Source organism: Amblyomma mixtum, chromosome 5 (assembly GCF_055824585.1).
Source record: "Amblyomma mixtum isolate Tamu chromosome 5, ASM5582458v1, whole genome shotgun sequence".
NCBI lineage: Eukaryota > Metazoa > Arthropoda > Arachnida > Ixodida > Ixodidae > Amblyomma > Amblyomma mixtum.
In genome coordinates this window covers 117,150,664-117,171,431 of record NC_143016.1, presented here as the reverse complement: position 1 = coordinate 117,171,431, position 20,768 = coordinate 117,150,664, and the positions used below count along the sequence as shown (strand labels likewise).

The window sequence follows — 20,768 nt, the reverse complement described above, 5'->3', positions numbered from 1 at the left end:
TACAGTATGAAACCGTGTGTTTGTCTGGTTTATCGAGGCCCCGTAGAAAACATGCAGAACGAATTCATCATAAGATACCTCCGAAGTGTAGAACGTAAGAACTCATCAGTATCGGATCTATCTGATATGCGATGCGAGAATTTAGATGCAGATTTTCACTTTCTGACGCTGCAGCCGGCCTATGAGGAACGGCTCTGAGTAGATCTTGGGGTTACTTTCTGCTATCTAACACTTTAATGAACAGATATATTCGAGCACACCAGCATTTATTAAACGATTCAAGTTTGCAATTGGGACCTTAACCGTCCGTGGTTAAGGCACTCAGCTACAGAGCCGGAGCTCCTGGTCTCGAACCCGACCGCGGAGACCGCCTTTCGGCGCAACGCAAAAGTCGCCCTTGTGCTGTGCGATGTCACTGCGTGTTAAAGATCCTCACGTGGTCTAAATTTAACCGAAAGCCCTCTAAAACGGCACCTCTTTTTCTCTTTTTCCATTTCAATCCCACCTTTCTCTCTTCTCTTACGGCGCCGTTAGAGTGCCAACAGAGATGCGAGGCAATTACTGCGCCATTTCCTTTCCTAAAAAATATTTTTCAGTTTTCCCGTTTGATGGCATCTGCTTTAGCGCATATTTCCACAGCTCGTCTCCATCTTACCATGTGGGAGCTCCCAAGGAGTAGTATTTGAGACCCATGGAGACAATGTTTGGAGACTGGTTGTCTCCCTATCTCCAACCCTAGAGTCTGTTCGGAGACACCATGTATACGTGTTCCTAACGAACTTGTCGGGCCAAGAGGTACTCTTAAAACTCCACGAGTACATTATCACCCCTCGTACGACCACACGCAGAGATCACGCTAATTTGGCGTTAGACCATAAGGGCTCTTTCGATAGAGTCGAACACGGCAGCATTCTGTGGAACCTCAGCCACACCAATTGCGATGCAAAGGCGTTCGGCTACATCCGGGACTTCCTCGCCCAACGGCAGGACCTGCTCCGGATCGATGATCAGGCGTACGGACCTTACCGCATAAGGTCCAGGGGCATTCCTCAGGGCGCTGTGCTCTCGCCTTTGCTGCTCAACATTGCAATGTTAGAGCTACTTTCGCTCATGGTGGTGGTGGTGAAAAACATTTATCAACCATTAAATAGTTAGAGAAAGGTGGGGTAGGCCCCTGTTGGCCCTTACCCCTCAATACTAGCGGGAGCCCCTATTCTGGGACTCCATTAGCAAGCAACGCCGCACGCGTCCGTTGAACCAAGCCCTTTGGGTCTTGAGGCTTTGGCAGCCGAGCTGGGCCGCCTCCCAGTCCTCTCTGGTGGGGTTGGGGTTGGGTGGGACAGATGGGTTTGACTGGCACGCCCAAACCATGTGGAAACTGTCAGCCACCTCCCCATAGAACTGGCACGTGCCATCAAAGGATCTTTTTGCGTAACCACTTAAGTCGACCATAATTTTTTATATGACCTTTCCAGGAACACGGCAGGCGTCGAGCGGTTGACGGCCTGACCCATAATGGTTCACCAGACAGCGGCCGTCGTGTGGCGCACCCTCGTGGTTCAGTGCATCAAACGCCACTACGTGAGCTCAATGCTGGAGCTGCTGAGTGTCGTGGTGCTGGCCATCGCCTTTCTGTCCTCCAACTTCGGCAGCCGTCCGGGCTTGAAGGAGATCTACCTGAGCGAAATGGCGTTGCGCGCGCCCGAGGAGACGGGGCAAAGACCCATCTATTATGCGCCTAACACGGAGTACATCGAGCTCCTTATGAACGCCTCGTACGCAGATAGCGGTAAGGCTATGGTGTATTTCGTAACCCGCTATGAGCAGGAGACTAAAGTGTAAAATTTTAACTTAAACACAAAGAATAGTGTTTTCTGGTAAAAAATGAAAAGTATGTTTTCTTTCTAAGGAGTATAATTCAGCCTTTCTTGAAAAAAGATATTGAAAAATTCCTTCGAATGAAGGAAGAGAAGGGAAAAAGTTTTTGTCTGATTGGCAGAAAAGTCCTAAATTTATACTCAGATGTCAACACAGGAGCCGACAGTTTATCACAGTTAGCTTCAGTCATATCAACGTGGCCCAGAATCTTTGAATTATATATCGTCGGATTCGGAGGAAGGAAAATATTCAGTTGCTGTTATCGTCTCTGCCCCATCCACTCCAGTGAAGCAGTTTGTTTTCTCGCAAAGCAGTTTTCATGTTCTGCTTCAGTTTGTACAATTGACCTTTGCCGCCCTCATAGAGCTATGAAACGAAACAATATGCTGCTACAGGCACAGAATCGTAAAGTAGGCAGTAAGGACAATTACATACAATTTCCCTTTTTGATGATATCTGATTCCCAGCTCTTCCATAAATCTGCTGGCGGCTGTGCGGCCGTAAAAGACACTATCATTGCTGAGAAATCTGAAGTTAAAGTTGGAATCTTATTTGCAATCGATGTTCTGGTCTTCCGCCTTGCAGATCTGAAGGGCTTCCTGACCGAGGACGAGCTCCTAGACAACTGCGAGAGCACGGGCGTCGACCTGTGCGTCTACTTCTCGCAGAGCGGGAGCGGTGATGACGGCAGTCCGACGCTCGCGTACAAGCTGCACTTCTTCGAGAACGAGCCGCCGCCGAAGGAAGCCTTCAGAGTGGACTTCCGCTATCCGAAGGAGTTCTACTACGAGCAGGAGTACGAGAAACCGCAGTTCGGTAAGCGGCAGAGGCCATTGATATTAAGTGTGGTGTCCGTTTCTTATCCTGGATGGTGTTAAGCTGGCCATGAAATGTTTCTTCGAAGTCACGTGCATAACCGCCAGCAGCGACCGCAATGAGTTACTTGCATCGGCAAACCAAATAAGATTACTACTGCACTGCAACCATGAATTAATCAGGCACCTAAAAAATGCAAACTCTCCTCTAGTGTACTCCACTTTAGGGGCAGGTATACTACCCAAGTCGCGAGGTAGATTTCGGTCATTAAGTATACGAAGAGCCCTTGGGCAAAGATCTAGTAATTCACCAAGAATTTCCATACCTCGGGCTTATAAGCACCACAAAGTCATTTTAAATGGAAAGGGCCTCTGCGCAGGACATCCTTCGTGTGGACAGCGCTTCACACATAAGTCGTGTTTCGGCATATCGCATCTAAAAGTTGTTTTTCGAATGTATCCTCAAATTAAGCCAGGTCATGAATAAAGAGCGCTTAAAGAGGTTCAAAATCACCAGTTTAAAGAAGACTGTTTTGAAATAAGCTCAACATATCCACAAATTTTCGTGCGGTGTCTCCAGCTTTGTTCAGGAAAACGTACAGTACGTTCTTGGTGCCTTTTTATGCATACATAACACTTAATCGCAACTAATTCCGTTGTCGTTGTGTGTACTCAATAAGGAACATTTTGCGAAGAAAAATCGAGTTCAACTCAATTTTTGTGAATTATTTTTATTTGGATCTTTCGTCGTGTAGTTGTGTGTTCGGTTGTTTGTGGCGTTTTAATGACCCGAAGGGACTCAGGCTACGAGGGACGCTGTAATGGAGGGAGTTTCAGAATTGCGACCACCTGGAGTTCTTTAACCTGCATTCACATCACGCAGTACACGGGCCTCTAGCACTTCGCCTCCATCCTAATGCGACCGCCGCGGCCGGGGTCGAACCCATGTCTTTCTTGTCAGCAGCAGAGCACCGTAACCGTTGACACACCGCGGCGGCTTTTGGAAAATGTGTTAGTGGTGCAAGAATTGAGTTAAAGGGTTTTGCCTAAAAACAAAAAGCTCTAAATAAATTAAATGCTTACTGTTGGCTACACAGACATATTATCGCGCCTGAAAGCATAGAAACTTTGTGTAGTTATGAAAAGAAGGAGGCTTTAAAAAGCGGCTTTGGAGGTCTTTAGGTTAGCAGTTAGTGTAGCGTTAAACGTCAGTTAAAATCTTGGTAACCGAATAAACTTGACCTCTTTTGTGGAGGTAACCTGTTTCCGTTGGCAATCCTAAGCTTTCTGTCTTTTTTTTTTTTTTTCAATGGAAATCTATACACAGCGCTGGGTCAACATGCCGTGCACCTTTTACGGAGTGCGCTAAAAAACGCATTGCTGCCTCTTTGCTCGCTGGTAGGGCAATACGTTCTTAGTGTATGTCCTCATAGCTATTTAGCATGTTTGATACTTCTTTTAACGCTTCATAAAAAACTGATCGAATACTTGTTTAGCGTTCTGGCGACTAGATGACGAATGAGTACATTTGTCATTTCTACGCGTAATTTATGGGGAAATGAGCAATTGCCGGTTCCTTCTCGTAGCCCAACTTGGAATCGCGGCAACAGCCGATAGGTTGCAGGATCCGTTGCACACATATTATGTCAAACCAGACTCCCAGAACGCATCCTCGAGAACTTCTGAATATTTATTACCGCACAACGTATACATTAGCCTAACCATAACTTAAATGTGTCGATAAATTTAAGGAGTCGACGCTATGAATGTTCTTACGAAGCACCGGTGCAACACTGTGCAATTGTTCGTGACTGGTAATGTGTCAACACTATACATGTGTAGTCTTAACTCTTCTGCTGTAAAATCGTTTAGCCATGAGTTGCAGGCACTAAAATCCTCGGCCGAGAAAAACGAAGTGCTAAAGTTTAAGGAGCAAGAACTCCTTAAGGTGTGTTTTCGAAGTGTAGGGTTACATATTAACTGCCATCAACATTAAAACACTGGGCTAAAATTTATCAGCGCACAGTTGGCTAGCTGCAGGCGCTATATTCAGTCCGTTAGCGCTTGGACACGCGCGTCGGCGGGGTTGCCTAGTCAAAAACGGCTATGGCTGCAAAAGAACAGTGTGCAACTGTAATTTAGTTAACCACGGCCGCTCATCTGTGGCTGCAAACAGCACGTATCGCGCTAGTAGAGTAGGCCTATATACATATACATTCGTACCTCAACAGGCGGAAAGCAAATACAAAAGGAATTCAAAATAGCGCTACAGCCACTGTTACCGCTTACAAAGTGCCGCACGCAGCAACTGCGCATGCGCAGATTTGATTTGATTTGATTTATTTGTTTCCTTTCTGATACAGAAAGAGGAGCAAGAGCAAAAGGCGGAACGCCTAACGATGGCTCTTGCCCCGCATACAGTTTGGCACAAACAGTCATTTAACATAGTTTTACACGAAAAGTTCCACACCAAGGTCTTCGGGGGGAAATAAGAAAAAGTCACAGCACTGAGGGAAAAAAGGGTAAATAAATTATGCTAGAAAAAAAAACGCGTATGTAGCAAACAATAGACCGTACATGCCAACACAGAATACTTAGTACAAAGAAGCACAAGCAAGTACACAATTCTGAAACATGGTCGTTGCAAGTTTAGCAACATGATAGCAAAATCATAATAGCAACACACAACAGCCAGCAAGCTTCAAAACGATAATGCACTCCCAGAAAATTAAACTATGGACAGAAACATCACAGATTAATTGCATTCTAAGTTATTTTCGAGCAGCAGAGCTTTAAGCGTGTTCTTAGAGACATTAGCACTCAGATCTGTTAATTCTTGCATTTTGTTCAGAAGGTTAGCTGTTTGATATTCAATAAGTTGTCGCCCATAATTCGTCCTTACTTTGGGTGGCCGTAATGTTTCCCTACGAAGTGAGTATGCAGGAGCTGCACTAGAATTCCGTACACTGTAAAGCTTCGCTTTCTTTATGTACTGAAATAATTTGAAATAATAAACTTGATTGGCCTTTAACATTTTATATTTCAGAAAAAGCGGGGTCTTGTACGCAGTAATTCCGGTGGGCCGTGATATTGCTCAAACATTCTTCACACTTTTTTTTGCAGGCTAATTAATCTTGTGTAGTTGTGACTTGTAGTGGTACCCCAGACTAAAGCACAGTAGGAAAGCTTGGAATAAAAGAGTGAGTAATAAAGAACAGTCCGTAACCATTGAGGGATGAGTGGGAAAATCTTAAAGAAGCAGCCAATTGTTTTACTAAGGTCAGCTATGAGGCTGTTGACATGAGAATTCCATGATAAACTTTCCTCAAACCACACACCTAAAAATTTCTGGGCTTTGACTTGAGCTATTCCTTTACCATCAAACAAAATATCTATGGCAGAATTCCTAGGCTTGTTTAGTGGTGCAAACAATATGTATTTGGTTTTCTCAATGTTCAAGCATAATTTATTTGTGCTTAACCAAGTAGACAAGTGGAGCAAATAGTTATTGACCGCATGTTCAATTTCCGGGACTGAATGGCTAGAGAAAAAGACGTTGGTATCATTTGCATACATGATCAGTTTTGGGGTATAAGGGATAGAGCATAAATCATTTATGTATGTTATGAACAGCAAGGGCCCGAGAATAGATCCCTGTGGAACGCCTCTTTTAACTGGCAGAACTGGAGATGTATATTTATTAAAACTGACATATTGATACCGCTTTGACAGATAGCTTTTTATTAATTCTAGTGGTATTCCGCGGATCCCATACCTGTTCAGTTTAACTAGGAGGACATCGTGACACACAGAATCAAATGCTTTGCGTAGATCTAGAAATAATCCAAGCGTATATTGTCTTTGTTCAAAATTTGTTATTATCTCATTCTTTATGTTAAGCAGGGCTGATTCTGTAGATTTGTTTTTTGAAATCCGTACTGCATATGACTGATTACATGATATTTATCGAAAAAGTTTTGTATCCTGACGTTGATTGCATTTTCAAAAAGTTTATACAGGATCGGCAGGACTGAAATTGGTCGGTAGTTATTCAAAGCATAGCTGTTCCCACCCTTAAAAATCGGAGTTACGCGTGCTATCTTTAATCGATCTGGAAACACACCGACCACGAACATACAATTAATGATATGAGCCAAAGGAATAGATATTAAATCAGCTACATATTTTATTGGTCCACACGAAATGCCGTCATAGCCAGCAGCTGTATTGTTTTTTAGAGTATTAATTATTCCTCTCACTTCAGGCGGTGTCACGGCAGTTAACATGATCGAATTTGCAAGGTCAGCGCAACAAGTAGCGGGGTTATTTTTCTGTTTTGTGTTAGGATCGGTACTTTCAGAGCAAGAAACAAAGTAGTTATTCATGGCGATTGCTGCTGCACAGCCAGACAAAATGCCATTAGGTGTTGTAATATGAAAGTCTACACACGGTTTCTGTTGATTGGTTAGATTTCTACCTTCATTCCATATTTTTCGGGGATTGCTTCTTATTTCAGAAAATAGCTGTTCATAATTCTGAGTTCTTGCTTGTTTTACCAGCGAGTTAACCATATTTCTATATTTCATGTAGTCAGTGAATTCTGTCGGGTCACGACTTTTAACGAAGGCGTGGTACATCTTATTCTTTCTATTTATCATTTTCAATATAGCTTTGCTACCGACAGCCGGTGATAACGGGCAGCGCATGGCGCATGCCCAGATTAAGTAGCCGACCGGACTTATTGCGCATGCGCCTTTACCGTCGGTTCTCGTCGGCTGTCGGCAGTAGCGTTTCGCAAAGCACGGTCGTCACGCGCTTACAGTTTCCCTCTCAGTGTGGAAGGAGCTGTACATCTGCAGAGCCCGAGTGCTTCGAGGAGCTGGCTATGATTCGCACTATGCAAATAGCCAATGATGGTAAAAAGAGCCGATCGTGACCATGATGGCAGTCGAAGAGGCTATATAAGTTGATCGACAATGGAACACTCGTATTCGCACTTCCGCCGCGATGCCGATTATTTGCGCTATATTTTATAAAGATCTTCTAAGCTTCCCTTTTAACTCTCAAATTTTTACTCCCGACTCCGATCCAACGCCCAAGTCTAGCAATCATGCAATATATTTTTGGTAATCACACATTTCACGTTCTTGATGTTGCATTGACGCAAAAGTAAGTGATGATTACGAAACAGCGAATACAGATGTGCACATGTTAGCATCTGCTGGTTGGAATTATCGTTTTGCTTCGTGCCCTCGCATGGCAGCCATGCATCTGTTTAAAGGTTTTTGTACATAGCACGTATTGCATTTCGATCCACACGGGGACGAAGCACGTGAAGCGTTCTTTTTCTTCGCAGGTGCCGCCTTTCAAGCCCAGCGTAAGATCAACACGGCCCACCTGAGCTTACAAGACGAAAGCGGTGAAGAGGCAAACGTAAGCTCCGACTGTTGCGTCTCTCAATCTCATTTTAGTGAAGGTCTGCCCTTAACGCGAGGAAGAAAAAAAAACTTCCCCGCTTACCCTACGTCTGAACGACCCACATCGCTCTCTATAATGCATGCCACAAGTGAATCTTGCTAACTGAGAGTGGCTTAAAGTGGCTTAATGAGGGCTTCAGTTATGGCAGTTCTGATGACATAAGTAGCATAAGAGGGTTCTCGCACAGCTCCTGCCTTCCCCGTTCAACAGCTTATTGGCTTCTTTTGTTGCATTACAGATTACCACAAGACGGATTCCCATGCCTCGGTTCCCGGCTAACATCGAACACTACCGTGTTGGCTTGTTCTGGTTCTTGGTCGTGAGCTTCCTGTATCCGACTGCCAAGCAGATATACAGGATTTGCAGCGAAAGGACCAGCGGTCTCATGGTAAAATTTGCTGCCGTAGAAGTGCGACAAATCATCCATGTGTCATTATAAAGGACTTCTCAGTGAAAAATGAAAGCAACAGCTGCGCTAGACTTGAAGTCCCAGGGGGTAGGCCCTCGTTGACAACATGTGGAGCCAACATCTGAAGCTCTCGACGCACGATATCATCTAAGATTGCTTATTAAATCTCGTCAATGCAGGCTGCCTAGAGTCAGCTATAGTCTCCTGGAGTCAGCTATAGTGTCCTAGTGTTGACGCACACAGTGGATTATTAGACCTGAGGCAGTGCACTTTCATGGCACAAAAATTTATCGTGTTCTCCTGTGCAGCTGTCGGTTTGGCTGCAGTGCATGACAATGTCATCCTTGCTATCGCACGCATTCTGTTTCACCTGAATAACATTCGTCGTGGTCAAAACGAGAACACGCGACATTTTTCTACTACGAAAAAAATTCAGGGGGGCACTTTGTTGACCTAAAGTGCGGTGAGGCGAAAGCCTTAAGCGCGGTGTTGCTGCTTGTGTCATTGATGTGTGGTTTAGACGTTAAGCTTCGCCTCTAAGAGTGGAATGCGACAGCGTCTTGCAACACTGCTACGGAGTCCACAGAACGCCATCGCCCGTTCGGCTCTACGCATTGCTCGTCGGTAAACTGGTGAACGCTCCTGTGCAACCATTGCTGGAATGGAAAAGAAGTAGGGCAATACGTAGTAGAGTCGCGGTGATAATACCGAGGTGGCACCAATGCTGCTTCTGGTAACTTCACCGACCGATATCTCACACCCTCGCAGGAGTACCAGCGGCTTATGGGTCTAAAGGACGGCGCTTTCTGGGCGGGGCACTTCGCGTGTGGCTTCAGCTTCTGCCTGGTGCACAGCGCCGTGTGCGTCTACTTCGGCTCCCAGACGCGGCAGCCAGTCACGGGCGTCGCCTTCCTGGACAGCACCGACGCATCCCTGCTATACGCGGTCATGCTCATGCACAGCGCACTCCAGATGCTCACCGCCATGCTCATCGCCTGCGCCGCTCCTTCCGGTTAGAATCGAATCATGTCCTTGTTTTCTTTACGTCTACGATACTAAGGTGGAAGCAGTAGAAAAAAAAAACCTTCCATATGGATGTTTGACGAGTCCATATACCCTGGTCAATGAGTTCTCACGCATCAACAAAGAAGGGGAATGCGGCCAAAACATGACAAACATTGATTAGTGATGATGCCAATTCCGGCGGGTGCCGGCCCGCGCCAGCGCTCCTCTCGAAGTTTCTTCCAGAACTACAGTGTGGGAAATTTAGGTCCTCCCATTTCGCAAACATCTCACTCTGGTGTTCTTGAGCATGACTTCATTCATTCATTCATTCATTCATTTGATTTGTTCTTCACGACATGACGTACTCATTGTGAAAGGGGCCAAGAAGAAAAGCCGTTCCTTTCCGGCTTGAAAAAAACCTAGGTCCCCCTGGCATTGACGGCAACGAAGCAACACAATCCAAAACAAATGCACAGAACAAAATGTACAGAAATATACAGAAACAAACAAAATTATAACTTGGCATTTTTATGAATGATATGGCGACAAGCTCATGTCACGGTCGGGGAATAAAGAGAGTTATAATGAAACAGTGGCGAAATATCTCTACAAGGTGTTTTGTTTATGAAATGCGTGGTGTGTATTAGGGACATGCAAATTAATAAAACAACGCCTTCAGGTTCCGGAAATTTAGTTCTAAAATATCTGTTTCTGCTTGAATATGTTCATTTAGTAATCGAGGCAGGTTATTCCTAAGACTCTGAAACCCATAGTTCGTACGGCATTTTGGCACCTTCCAACGGTCTGTTGTCTTTGTATTATAGGCCGCGTTGCCTATTAATTCTAAGTTCGATATGTCCAAAAACAGCCTTTGATTTTCCTTGATGCTGAATTTATATTCGCGAAGGAGTTTATATTGATACATTTTAGTTATTGGAATGACCTTAAGATTCCTGAAGATAAGTTTACTTGAGTGAAACTTACGCAAATTTTTAATGATCCGTAAAACCTTATTTTGCATCCTTAAAAGACTACTGAGGTTTTTGTCGGTCGTTGGGCCCCAGACTAAATGAGAATATTTTATGTAGGAGGAAAATAAGGCATAATAAATGGCTAGTTTTGCAGACATTGAAAAGACATAACGATTTCGATTGAATATACCTCTTCTGGAACATAATTTCTGCAAGATATGGTTTACTTGGTCATCCCATTGCAACGTCTTGGAAAAGAAAACGCCCAAAACCTTTATAGTTTCGACCACCTCAATCCCTGTGCCTCTAAATAGAAGATCGTAGTCTGTAGATAGCTGCTTGGGGTGAAAAATTACTGCTTTTGTTTTTTTGTATTAATATTGAGTTGATTCTGTCTCTCCAAGCTTCCAGCTTTTTAAGGCTATGTTTCCTTTAACGAACGCGTCAGCACAAGAGGATGAAGGCACAAATATACTAGTGTCGTCTGCATATATAACAAACTTTAGGTCAGATGATATACATACTATGTCATTAATGTATAAATTGAAGAGGAAGGGACCAAGAATACTTCCTTGGGGTACGCCTGCGACTATTGCTTTCTGATTAGATATTAAATGGCTTACTTGGACAAATTGTTTTCTGTGAGAGAGATAACTAATTAACATATTAAGTGCATGTCCTCGGATACCGTAGTGATGTAATTTATCAAAAAGAATAGAGTGATTGATGTTGTCAAAAGCCTGCGTAAAGTCAACAAAAATCCCCAGAACGTAGTTCTTATACTCAAAGTTTTGCAAAATGTAGTTTTTTTTTTATCAAGAAGTGCGAATTCTGTAGAACGATGTTTTTGGAAGCCTTACTGCGATTTTGTGATTATATCATATTTGTGGCAGAAACGTGAAAGTTGTTTAAATAGAATTTTTTCCGGACCTTCAGAAATCACTGGCAATATTGATATGGGGTGGTAGTTCGAAACATCTCGGTTATCACCTTTTTTTTGTATAGCGGAATCACTCGAGCCACTTACATTTTTGTTGGATAAACTGCAGTTGAAAGGCAAAGATTATATATGTAGGTTAGTATGGGACTTATAACGTCAAGGACATATTTCACTGGACTAATTTGCACATCGTCAGCGTCGCAGCTACACGAATTCTTCAAATTTGCAAACACAGAGCAAACTTCTTGAATGTCGGTTGGTTCTAAGAAAAAAGTATTATTGTTAGCTGTACCTTGCATTGTGTAGTTTCCTGAAGGGCATGCAGTCACATTCCTATTAACAAAGAACTCGTTAATAGCATTAACCATTGCGTCCCCTCTCAGCGTTTTTCCGTCATGTATAATCTCTACTACGGAAACTTTTTCCTGCCCACGTCCCATAAGAGCATTCATTTTACTCCATAATTCACTCATTCGATCTGAGCACATCGAAAAGTAACGAAAGTAGTAGGTGTCCCTGCTTTTTTTCAGTTCTTTATTTAAAACATTACGGAAACGTTTAAAAGCTAGAAGGTCCGCCTCATTACGGGAATTCATAAATTTTTTGAAAAGTCGATCTTCTATATGGATTTTTTTATGAAGTTCGCGGGTCAAGTGACAGATCCTTCATGTGACAGATCCCAGTTTGAAGCTTCTCAAGAAGCTGAACAGAAGGATGACCATGCGAGCGATGCTCAGATACTCGAACGTGGTTACGCACATTTCTCCTTGATAAGATAGCCGCTACGGTGACTCAGTGGTTATGGTGTTCGGCTGATGACCCGGAAGTCGCCGGGGCTTCGATCCCGACCGCGGCGGTTGGGATCGATGGAGGCAAAATGCTGGAGACCCGTATATTGTGCGACGTCAGCGCATGATAAGACCCCCAAGTGGTCAAAATTATCCGGAGCCCACCACTTCGGCGTCCCTTATGCCTTAGTCGCTTTGGTACATAACTCCGTAAATCTAAACCAAACCTTCATAAGAATTGAACTGCCTAATATCAGACAGGAACATTGTTTCCAATTCAGGAGGATATGTCTCTAAGTCCAGGTTCGTTGATAGTAGCGTGTGTAACGGAAAGCGTCAGACGGCTAGCTTTGCTGTGACCTTTATTAACGCCTATTACGGAAGAAGAGCAAGTGAACCAATGGAGATCATGCAGGCATGAGGAAGGTTTTATAGAGGTAATTTATATGCTGCATGCGCATCGGACACAAACCTAACGCATAACTTTCGACTGAAAAAACAAGATAAACCTCTGTGCGATAAACGTAGATGTGAGCTCATCGTGTTTTATTTCCATGCACAGAACTGGACCGGCTAAGGGAAATATATTTTAGTGTATTTTACAATGAACGCATTTCCTTCCACCCCAATTTATTTTTAGGAGATAATCCACTTGTTGATATTTCATCTGTTTTTAGTTTCCCGAAAGAAGCGTCGACCTTAAACAAACTATAATATCACAAAAACTATAAACTCTAAAAATTCTTACCCTGCGCTTTGAAGCATTTCATGATTTGCCTCATCCATTTCCTTAGGACTGAGAAGGCTGAGGTCTCTATTTGATTTGCTGGGCTCCTCGGAATCCTCATCTGGACAAGGACTGTCACTGAGTACACCCAATATTTGAAAGAAATTACACCATGTGTTTGGAGCATGATGGTCTGAGTTGCTTATGCTCCATAAACCCAAACACAACACAATGCAAAATACCTGCAACCTAGGTCTCGTGAGCTTGTGACATCACCACAACCTGCCCGCCTGCCCACTGGGACATGTGGCAGTTAAAGTAATGATTGATCACGAGAAGTTCTCGGGAAGAGCTGCACCTCTGTGCCATCAATTGCATGACTCCCCACGATCCGCATATACAGGCATGTAGCCAAAACCTAGGCGACAGAGAGGGAGCATTTACGCGGGAGGGCTATCACATTGTACTCTAAGGGTAGCTTAAGCGTTATGCGATGGCGAGAGAAAGAACACAATCCGCGGTGGCATCCAAAGAGGACCCCAGGACGCTGAAGGGACCCACTAACGTCATCGGATCATATTCTTGAGGCGAAGCTGAAGTACCCCCTCAAAATTTTTAAAGCAGTGCAGCTGCAGAACAATATAGTGCCCGGGAGCTATCACGAGCTTCAAGCCATTTCTCCTTTTTTTCTTTCATGGCGGCCACAGTTGCTTGATGAAGGTGCAATTTTGGCTTAATCAGTCGTACAATGATACAGAGTCGCAGCAGAGAAAAACGGGGCAGCACGTGAAAACATGCACAGCAAGGTTTCTTCGAGTGCCCAGTGTTTTCGGTCGATAAACACCATAAACTGAGATATATAATCTGGCGCTTATTTGCCAGCTAGCCACGACGTCACAGTTAAATTCCCTTCTTCTTACGATACATGGCGAGCTTGTTCAAGAATGCGCCAGTGCTAACGTTATTTCTAGTAGTCACGACTGTAGCTCTTCGTTCGCGTATTTTGGCGATTCTTGCTTCAGGTTCTCTACGGGCGTATCCTAGCGCTAAACCATAGTCCGCGTTTTACCCACAAACCTGTCACTGCAAGACGTGCACCGAATATGCATTCCGCCTCAACGCTCTCTAATAACTAGGGGTGTGCGAATATCAAATATTTCGAATACGAATCAAATACGAATACTTGCTTCCGAATATCGAATCGAATATCGAATAATCAAAGACAGACGCATTTAACCACTACAAAAACTTTATTTGAGCACCTAGGAACAACACAGTTCAACTATCAGTGATGAAATGAGCACAAAAGGTGTGTGTGGCTGCACAAAAATTATCAGTCTCGAACATTGTTCTTAGAAGAGTGGAAATATCAGAGAAGTTGTCTAGTACACAGCATTGATCAAGGCTAGCTTGCTATAAGAACAAAAGCACGTTGCTGGGATGAGCATAAAAGGTTGTCGTGAAGGAAAACCGCCTGCTCCACATGGTCAGGCAGTAGTAGTTCCCTTTTAGCTGAAAAGACTTCTCCAGCCACAGAAAATGCCCTCTCAATTGGCACTGAGCTGGCACGTATTGCGAGGTATTTCGTGCACAGCTCTGACTATACCAGCTCGCAGGTATAGCCACAAAGAAGCTCACCAGCGCAGCCAGCTACTGCATGGCCGAACGTTACGCATTGCTGTGGGCGCCGCCATGTTGCTAGCATTGCTGTGGGCGCCGCCATGTTGCTATGTCTCTGTCGATAGGACTTGCGGACCGAAATGAACGCCGGTGTTTGCAATAGAATATTCGGCTAGATACGAATATTCGCGTGGTTCGAATATTAGAAACAACACGAATAATTGGATTTCGAATCGAATACGAATACTAAAAATATAATATTCGAATTATATTCGAAAATTTCGAATATTCGCACACCCCTACTAATAACCTTTCCTCCGCAGTGCTGCCTGCACTGCTGTGCGCCTTCTTCGTGTGTCTGCTGCTCCCATCTTGGGCTTTCCTCTCGTTGACCGGCTCCGGCTCGCTGGCGGAGTTCGTGTTCCAGGACAGGGCCGTGATCCTGATCTCGTCGCTGCTGCCCAGCGTGGCCACCTACAACGTGCTCACCATACTGGGCATCCAGAACGATTTCGACGGTGCGCAGTCCAGGCTATCGCTCGAAGTAGGAACTATGCACCTAAGTCCAATTTGCCATTGGCTGGAAAAATGGCAGGAAAAAACTTCTACACCTTATCCATGTCAGCGTAGGCGGACAGACGAGAATTTAATGCCTAAGACGTAGCGTTTTAACTCTCTAGGTAAAGAGTACCTTATGTGATATGTGGAGGTCGTGGGTGCGGATCCCACAGACCACACATAATCTTTTCATCCGCTTTCCCTAAAGGTATCCCGTATGTTACTTGATTAATTTCCTTATCTTCGACTAGCAAATAAATATATGCCAACGTCTGCCTTTGCTTTGCTTCCTTTCTAAAAGTTTTATCTCTTATGCATATCCGGAAGAGCCCGTCGTCTCCCCAAACATGACTGTCTCTACCGCTTGGGAGAGCTGGCTTGCGCCACCTACAAAGTAGCATCGAAGCTATTACTATCCATCTTAGTCCTACACGATCCTAACAAATATAATGGAAGTGTAAAAACGTTCATAAAGTGCCGGACAGGCCAAGGCAAATAATTTTTTTGTTTCGTACTTCCCATAAGCGGGCCAAATAGCAAGCTCACCTGGACTAAGATTCCTACAAAAAGAGAAACAAAAGTGCGTGTTTTGTTTCACTATGATATTTTGGGGGAAATAAATTCTGCCGACATACAATTCTATGTTTTATGCCTTTTGCACGCATGCTATTTACAGACGAAGAGTACCGTATTGACCCTTATCGTGTTCTGGGCACACTTTAATTGTTAGTTAAGCCATGTGCTGCTAACAAGCTTAACACTCTGACATCCTCTACTGCCTTCGCGAAACTAGAGGCCCGTTCGGCCCCGTAATTCCATTCAAAATCCAAAGTAGCATGCAGATTCCTCAAGATGTTTAGAACATGATGAGAAAACAGTTTGTTGCCGCATCACATAAGAAACAGTGTAATTGTGCAATATGTTGACGGCTACCTCACTTGTGATCTTTGTCACAGCGGGGTTTTCTGTTCACCGTTCTGGAAATAATCGAACTCCAAACGGTTAGCAACATACTCGGCATGCTCTTCTGACCTGAAAGACGTCGAGCTGCCCTTATGTCACAGATGCCATTAGATTGCGGTGGCCGAGTGCCAGTCAAGATCCTAACCGATCAGTTTTAAGCACCATTGTTTTGTCTTAAAATATGGCTCCTACACTAAAAGATACTCGGCATGCTCTTCTGACCTGAAAGACGTCGACCTTCCCTTATGTCACAGATGCCATTAGATTGCGGTGGCCGAGTGCCAGTCAAGATCCTAACCGATCAGTTTTAAGCACCATTGTTTTGTCTTAAAATATGGCTCCTACACTAAAAGATACTCGGCATGCTCTTCTGACCTGAAAGACGTCGAGCTGCCCTTATGTCAGAGATGCCATTAGATTGCGGTGGCCGAGTGCCAGTCAAGATCCTAACCGATCAGTTTTAAGCACCATTGTTTTGTCTTAAAATATGGCTCCTACACTAAAAGATCAGTGTCCTGTACGTTCCATCTTTGCAAGACGTTTTCTTTGTTTCTAATCTACTCCAGGGAGTGCCGGGTGGAAAAACATCGGTGACCTCGCCCTGGGCGTTTACTCGGTGACCGTGGCCGACATCTGGATGGTGAACTTCCTGACGGTGGTGGCCATGCTGGCGCTCATCTTCTACCTGTCCAACGTGCTGCCCTGGAACTCGCCCATCCCCCTGCATCCGCTGTACTTTCTGAGGGTGCGCCCACCGCTGCTCCTTGCATATACGTGGAACTGCCGCTCTCGTTACGGCCTACAGTCTCCTTGTACACTCAAAACAACTGTTGTGAATCAGTGAGAGGGAATACGCGTTGAAGCGGTCGATGCTGAAAGGGTCGATCTGTAACTTGGGCATATAATGACACGAACTTGACCATACCCAACAGTTCTACAAAAATGCATTTTTTAACCGGAAAGAGTTGATGAGCGAACATTTTTAATACATGGCAAGATTTAACTATTATAATGAATATATCCTCAGGTCTCCCATCGGCAGGCTTGAATTTTTTATTGCTATTAACGTTTTTGCTATCCGCTAAAGCGTTCCCCATTGTATTTCTATGGGGGTCTTAACTGTTCGATGGAAGTACTATAAAAGAAAGATTTTTCTAGATAACGGAATAATGGACCATTCCATTGAGCAATTATATACCAGTACCTTACAGATTTTAAATGTTTTAACGATGTTGGACATGTTAGAATATTGTGATTCGTTTAAGAAGGTGCTCTTCCCTCTGTATAATCCGCTTTTTCTTTTCACTTTTGGAATTTCTAGACACGTCTGCTATGAAGTGAGGTACATATTGCTATGACCTGTAATAGCTTGATTGTTTGCAGAAAAAAAATTATGTTCATTAAACAGAAATTACTTTGAATAGGGTTACGTGTTTTGGCTGAGTTTTGTGAAACTGCCATTGCGGTTGAAATCTCAAGCTTATTTCACAGCAAGAAAGTTCGCAGGACCAACCAATTACATTGTGTTAGAAATGCGATAGCACTAGAATCTATTGATGCCATTAAAAGAAGTGACGTCAATTTTGGTCTGACGATGTCACTTCCCTCCAGCCAATCAGACAGTTTTATAATCAATGAAAAACTTGTCGCGATCCTACCAGCGAAAACCATGGCTCCAAACCCACCAATGGCAAAACATTTGGCGATTGCGCCATAAATGCTACGGGCACACGCTACTGCACTACCCAGCCTAATTGGTGTTAGAATTTTCCTTACGGCGACGAGGTAATCACGGATGTCTTCGGCAAATATCATCCTGGGCAGACTTTTTGTCTTGTGTAGCAAAACTATTACAATGAAGAAATTCGCATCCTCGCCATAGAATAACTTATAAAGCGGTGTGCGCGATTCAATTCAATCCGTAATTGGCCTAAAAGGCTGAATCAGGAAACCAGTTACAACGTACTCGATAAATGCAGCTTTTACTATTATGCCTGAGCAAAGTGTCCGCCTGGACATGTATAAGCCATCCTGAAAATCTGTGCACTGCAGCTTTTCTGGCGGCTTTTGTGCAACTTTTTTACTGAATCGAATAAAACACCCTGTATCCTCTTAAGAAATACCCTTTATGTATTCTAGGTGTACAATACGTAACGCCGCTAATAAACTTTCCACTACAATGCAAGAATAAATTCATTGGATAGTTGGCGTTCCAAGAAAAGGAAAGAAAACGGCAGAAGACAGAAAGGACAACACTAGCATGAAATTTTTCTTTGGTCCTTGCCTCTTTTGGCTCATTCTTTTGTCATTTTCATAGACATATATTTCCTGTTGTTGTGTATTCGTAGCCTTCGTATTGGCAAGAAAATCCGACAGTTCGGGTACCACCCTACATTCCTCTGGACTACTCCGACAAGCGCTTCGAGCCAGCACCCTGGCTTCTCCGACCCGTTGTGCACATCGAGGACGTCACCATGGTAAACCCATGTGCCCGTGCGGGATCATCGAGTGTACCTTTAGCCACTTGCTTTAGCTTTTTGGATGTCGAGCTACTGAGACTTAAAAACCTACCGTGCATATAAGGTGCTCATAGGCTACAGGCGCGCCTTAGCCATTGCTTGTGTGTCGGGCCGTTGACAGATGTCGAAGGAGAAGAATGGCATCCACGTGCAGAGTCAACCGACAGGAGACAAGTGCTTGGATACAATAATTTTCCTCCGAATCAGTTTGCCCAGCTCTTTCTACCGGCGCGTCACAAGCTGGAAAGTCTGGCGTTTCTCCGAGCTTAACTAAGCAGGCCGATGAATCCAAGATCTTCCTCGTCCACAGGTCACTTGGCGCACTCCATTACAGACGACCGACAGGCAAATTATGCGCAAGCACTGACCTCATGTGCAGTTTCACGCCTGTTGTACGAAGGTGTGAATAAATAGCAAACAGGTCACATGTTTAAAGCAGCCTATGAATCGAATGTTTTATGAAGGCATACATATTATATTCCGCGCAACGCTTATCACGGATATCAGGATATCGACAAAACAAATCGAGAGCCATGATGAAGCAGGAAAGGGGATGTCATTTATCTTCTCATTTATTTTCGTCAATTGCATTATAATACGAGAGCGTGCCTGAAAGGGACTAAAGAACACGGAAAGCAGACACCCAGGTTCAATTTCCTAAATTTAAAATGCTTTCTATCCAGAGGGCCAATGACACTAGGGAACGCGTTCCAACAATTTAGGCTGTGCTGAATCAAAAACTACTTAAACATGTCAGTGCGTGGATGGAAATGTGAAATCTTGAGTTCATTACAGCTTTTGGTTAGTGACAGCTGGGAGAATTTCAAGCGTTTTCCTAACTCCCTCAAATCCCAGAGAGTAGCTGTCTTTGGGAACGTCCGCTTGTAAATGTGTACGAAGAACGCCTCCTCTTGCGTTCCTCAGGTGTACGGCAGCACGCACGCTCTCCGGAGGGTCAGCCTGCAGGCGTACGAACAGGAAGCTACGGCTGTGGTGGGGCGCAACGGCGCCGGGAAGACGACCCTCATCAACATCGTGGCGGGTGAGCGCACGGCTCGGGCGTGGTTTTGGTCCGTGTCTGCAACGTGTGCACAGGCACGGTGTACGAAGACAGACGCCTTGCTTGTAAGCCATAAATATGTGCAGTTTTTGCCGAAGGTAACCAGGTTACACGGTATGTTTCTCAGAAGTTTAGTGGAGTACTTATGACTCCTCTTAAACTTTTAGTCTCTGTAAAATAAAGAGAACCCGTGTTCTTACCTTCCAACCCTAGTGGAAATGGTTGTTGATGCATAACCTCATATAACTTTGTCATACAAATGTCTATGCGTTATCAATCAAATGTCATACAAATGTCAAGCACAATCATCCAAACTGCACGACATTTGAATGATAGCCTCTATGAGGTTATTGCATCATACAAAAATTTCACTTAGAAAGGCCTTCTGATGTTTAGGATATCGTAAGGTCTCCGCTCTACCAGGGGGAAGCTAAACCACGCATCCCGGTTACATGTGGGGAACACTGTACGGATAGAAAAAATCATTTTGCGGCTATTGCGCTCTAACGCCGTAATAGCCTACTGCACCGCTGCGCGAGATGATTTGACGTGAAGAATACGTCGATAATCATTGGTGTCAATATATCTGTCCTCCTGCAATACGGCCGTGTGTGCGCAAATGGCAATGAAGAAGTCCCACCGCATGGAGATTTTCATGCGCTTTAATTTGAAGGATCTGAGGAGGCTGAGATAGATCCGCAGCTCTCCCTCCACCGCAAATGTTCGCCATATTGCATAATTAAAATAACGGAGCCTAGATTCACTGGTTGAGTAACGCAGTGGTCGGTTATGAGGTTCATAATTCTAAGTGATCGAATCTGGTGGACATCCTTGTTGGTAGCGCATGGTGCGCAGGAGCCATACACGCGTTGGCTGAAGCCTTCGACGACTACCCAGTAGTTGTTCAGCGTAAGCTCCGCGGTTGCAGTCATAGCAGCCGGCTTCCGCGATCGCAATGGCCGGTAAGGTCTGACTGCAGGAGTCTGTGCAACTCACACTGGGACCAACTTTAGCGGGGAGGTTAGAACCACGCGGTT

General features: G+C 44.4%; 1 protein-coding gene across 1 annotated transcript in view; it reads left to right on the top strand.

The window, feature by feature from the left end:
* Positions 1–1,470: 1,470 nt before the first annotated feature.
* LOC149343438 (phospholipid-transporting ATPase ABCA3-like) overlaps positions 1,471–20,768 on the top strand; it is a 58,424-nt gene continuing 39,126 nt past the window's right edge. The window contains exons 1-9 of the mRNA XM_089546969.1: positions 1,471–1,789; positions 2,464–2,694; positions 8,050–8,126; positions 8,410–8,559; positions 9,349–9,592; positions 14,955–15,149; positions 16,719–16,897; positions 18,501–18,629; positions 19,596–19,713. Coding sequence (XP_089403095.1) covers positions 1,516–1,789; positions 2,464–2,694; positions 8,050–8,126; positions 8,410–8,559; positions 9,349–9,592; positions 14,955–15,149; positions 16,719–16,897; positions 18,501–18,629; positions 19,596–19,713 — 1,597 coding nt within the window. The 5' untranslated portion in view covers positions 1,471–1,515. The remainder of the gene's footprint in view (positions 1,790–2,463; positions 2,695–8,049; positions 8,127–8,409; positions 8,560–9,348; positions 9,593–14,954; positions 15,150–16,718; positions 16,898–18,500; positions 18,630–19,595; positions 19,714–20,768) is intronic.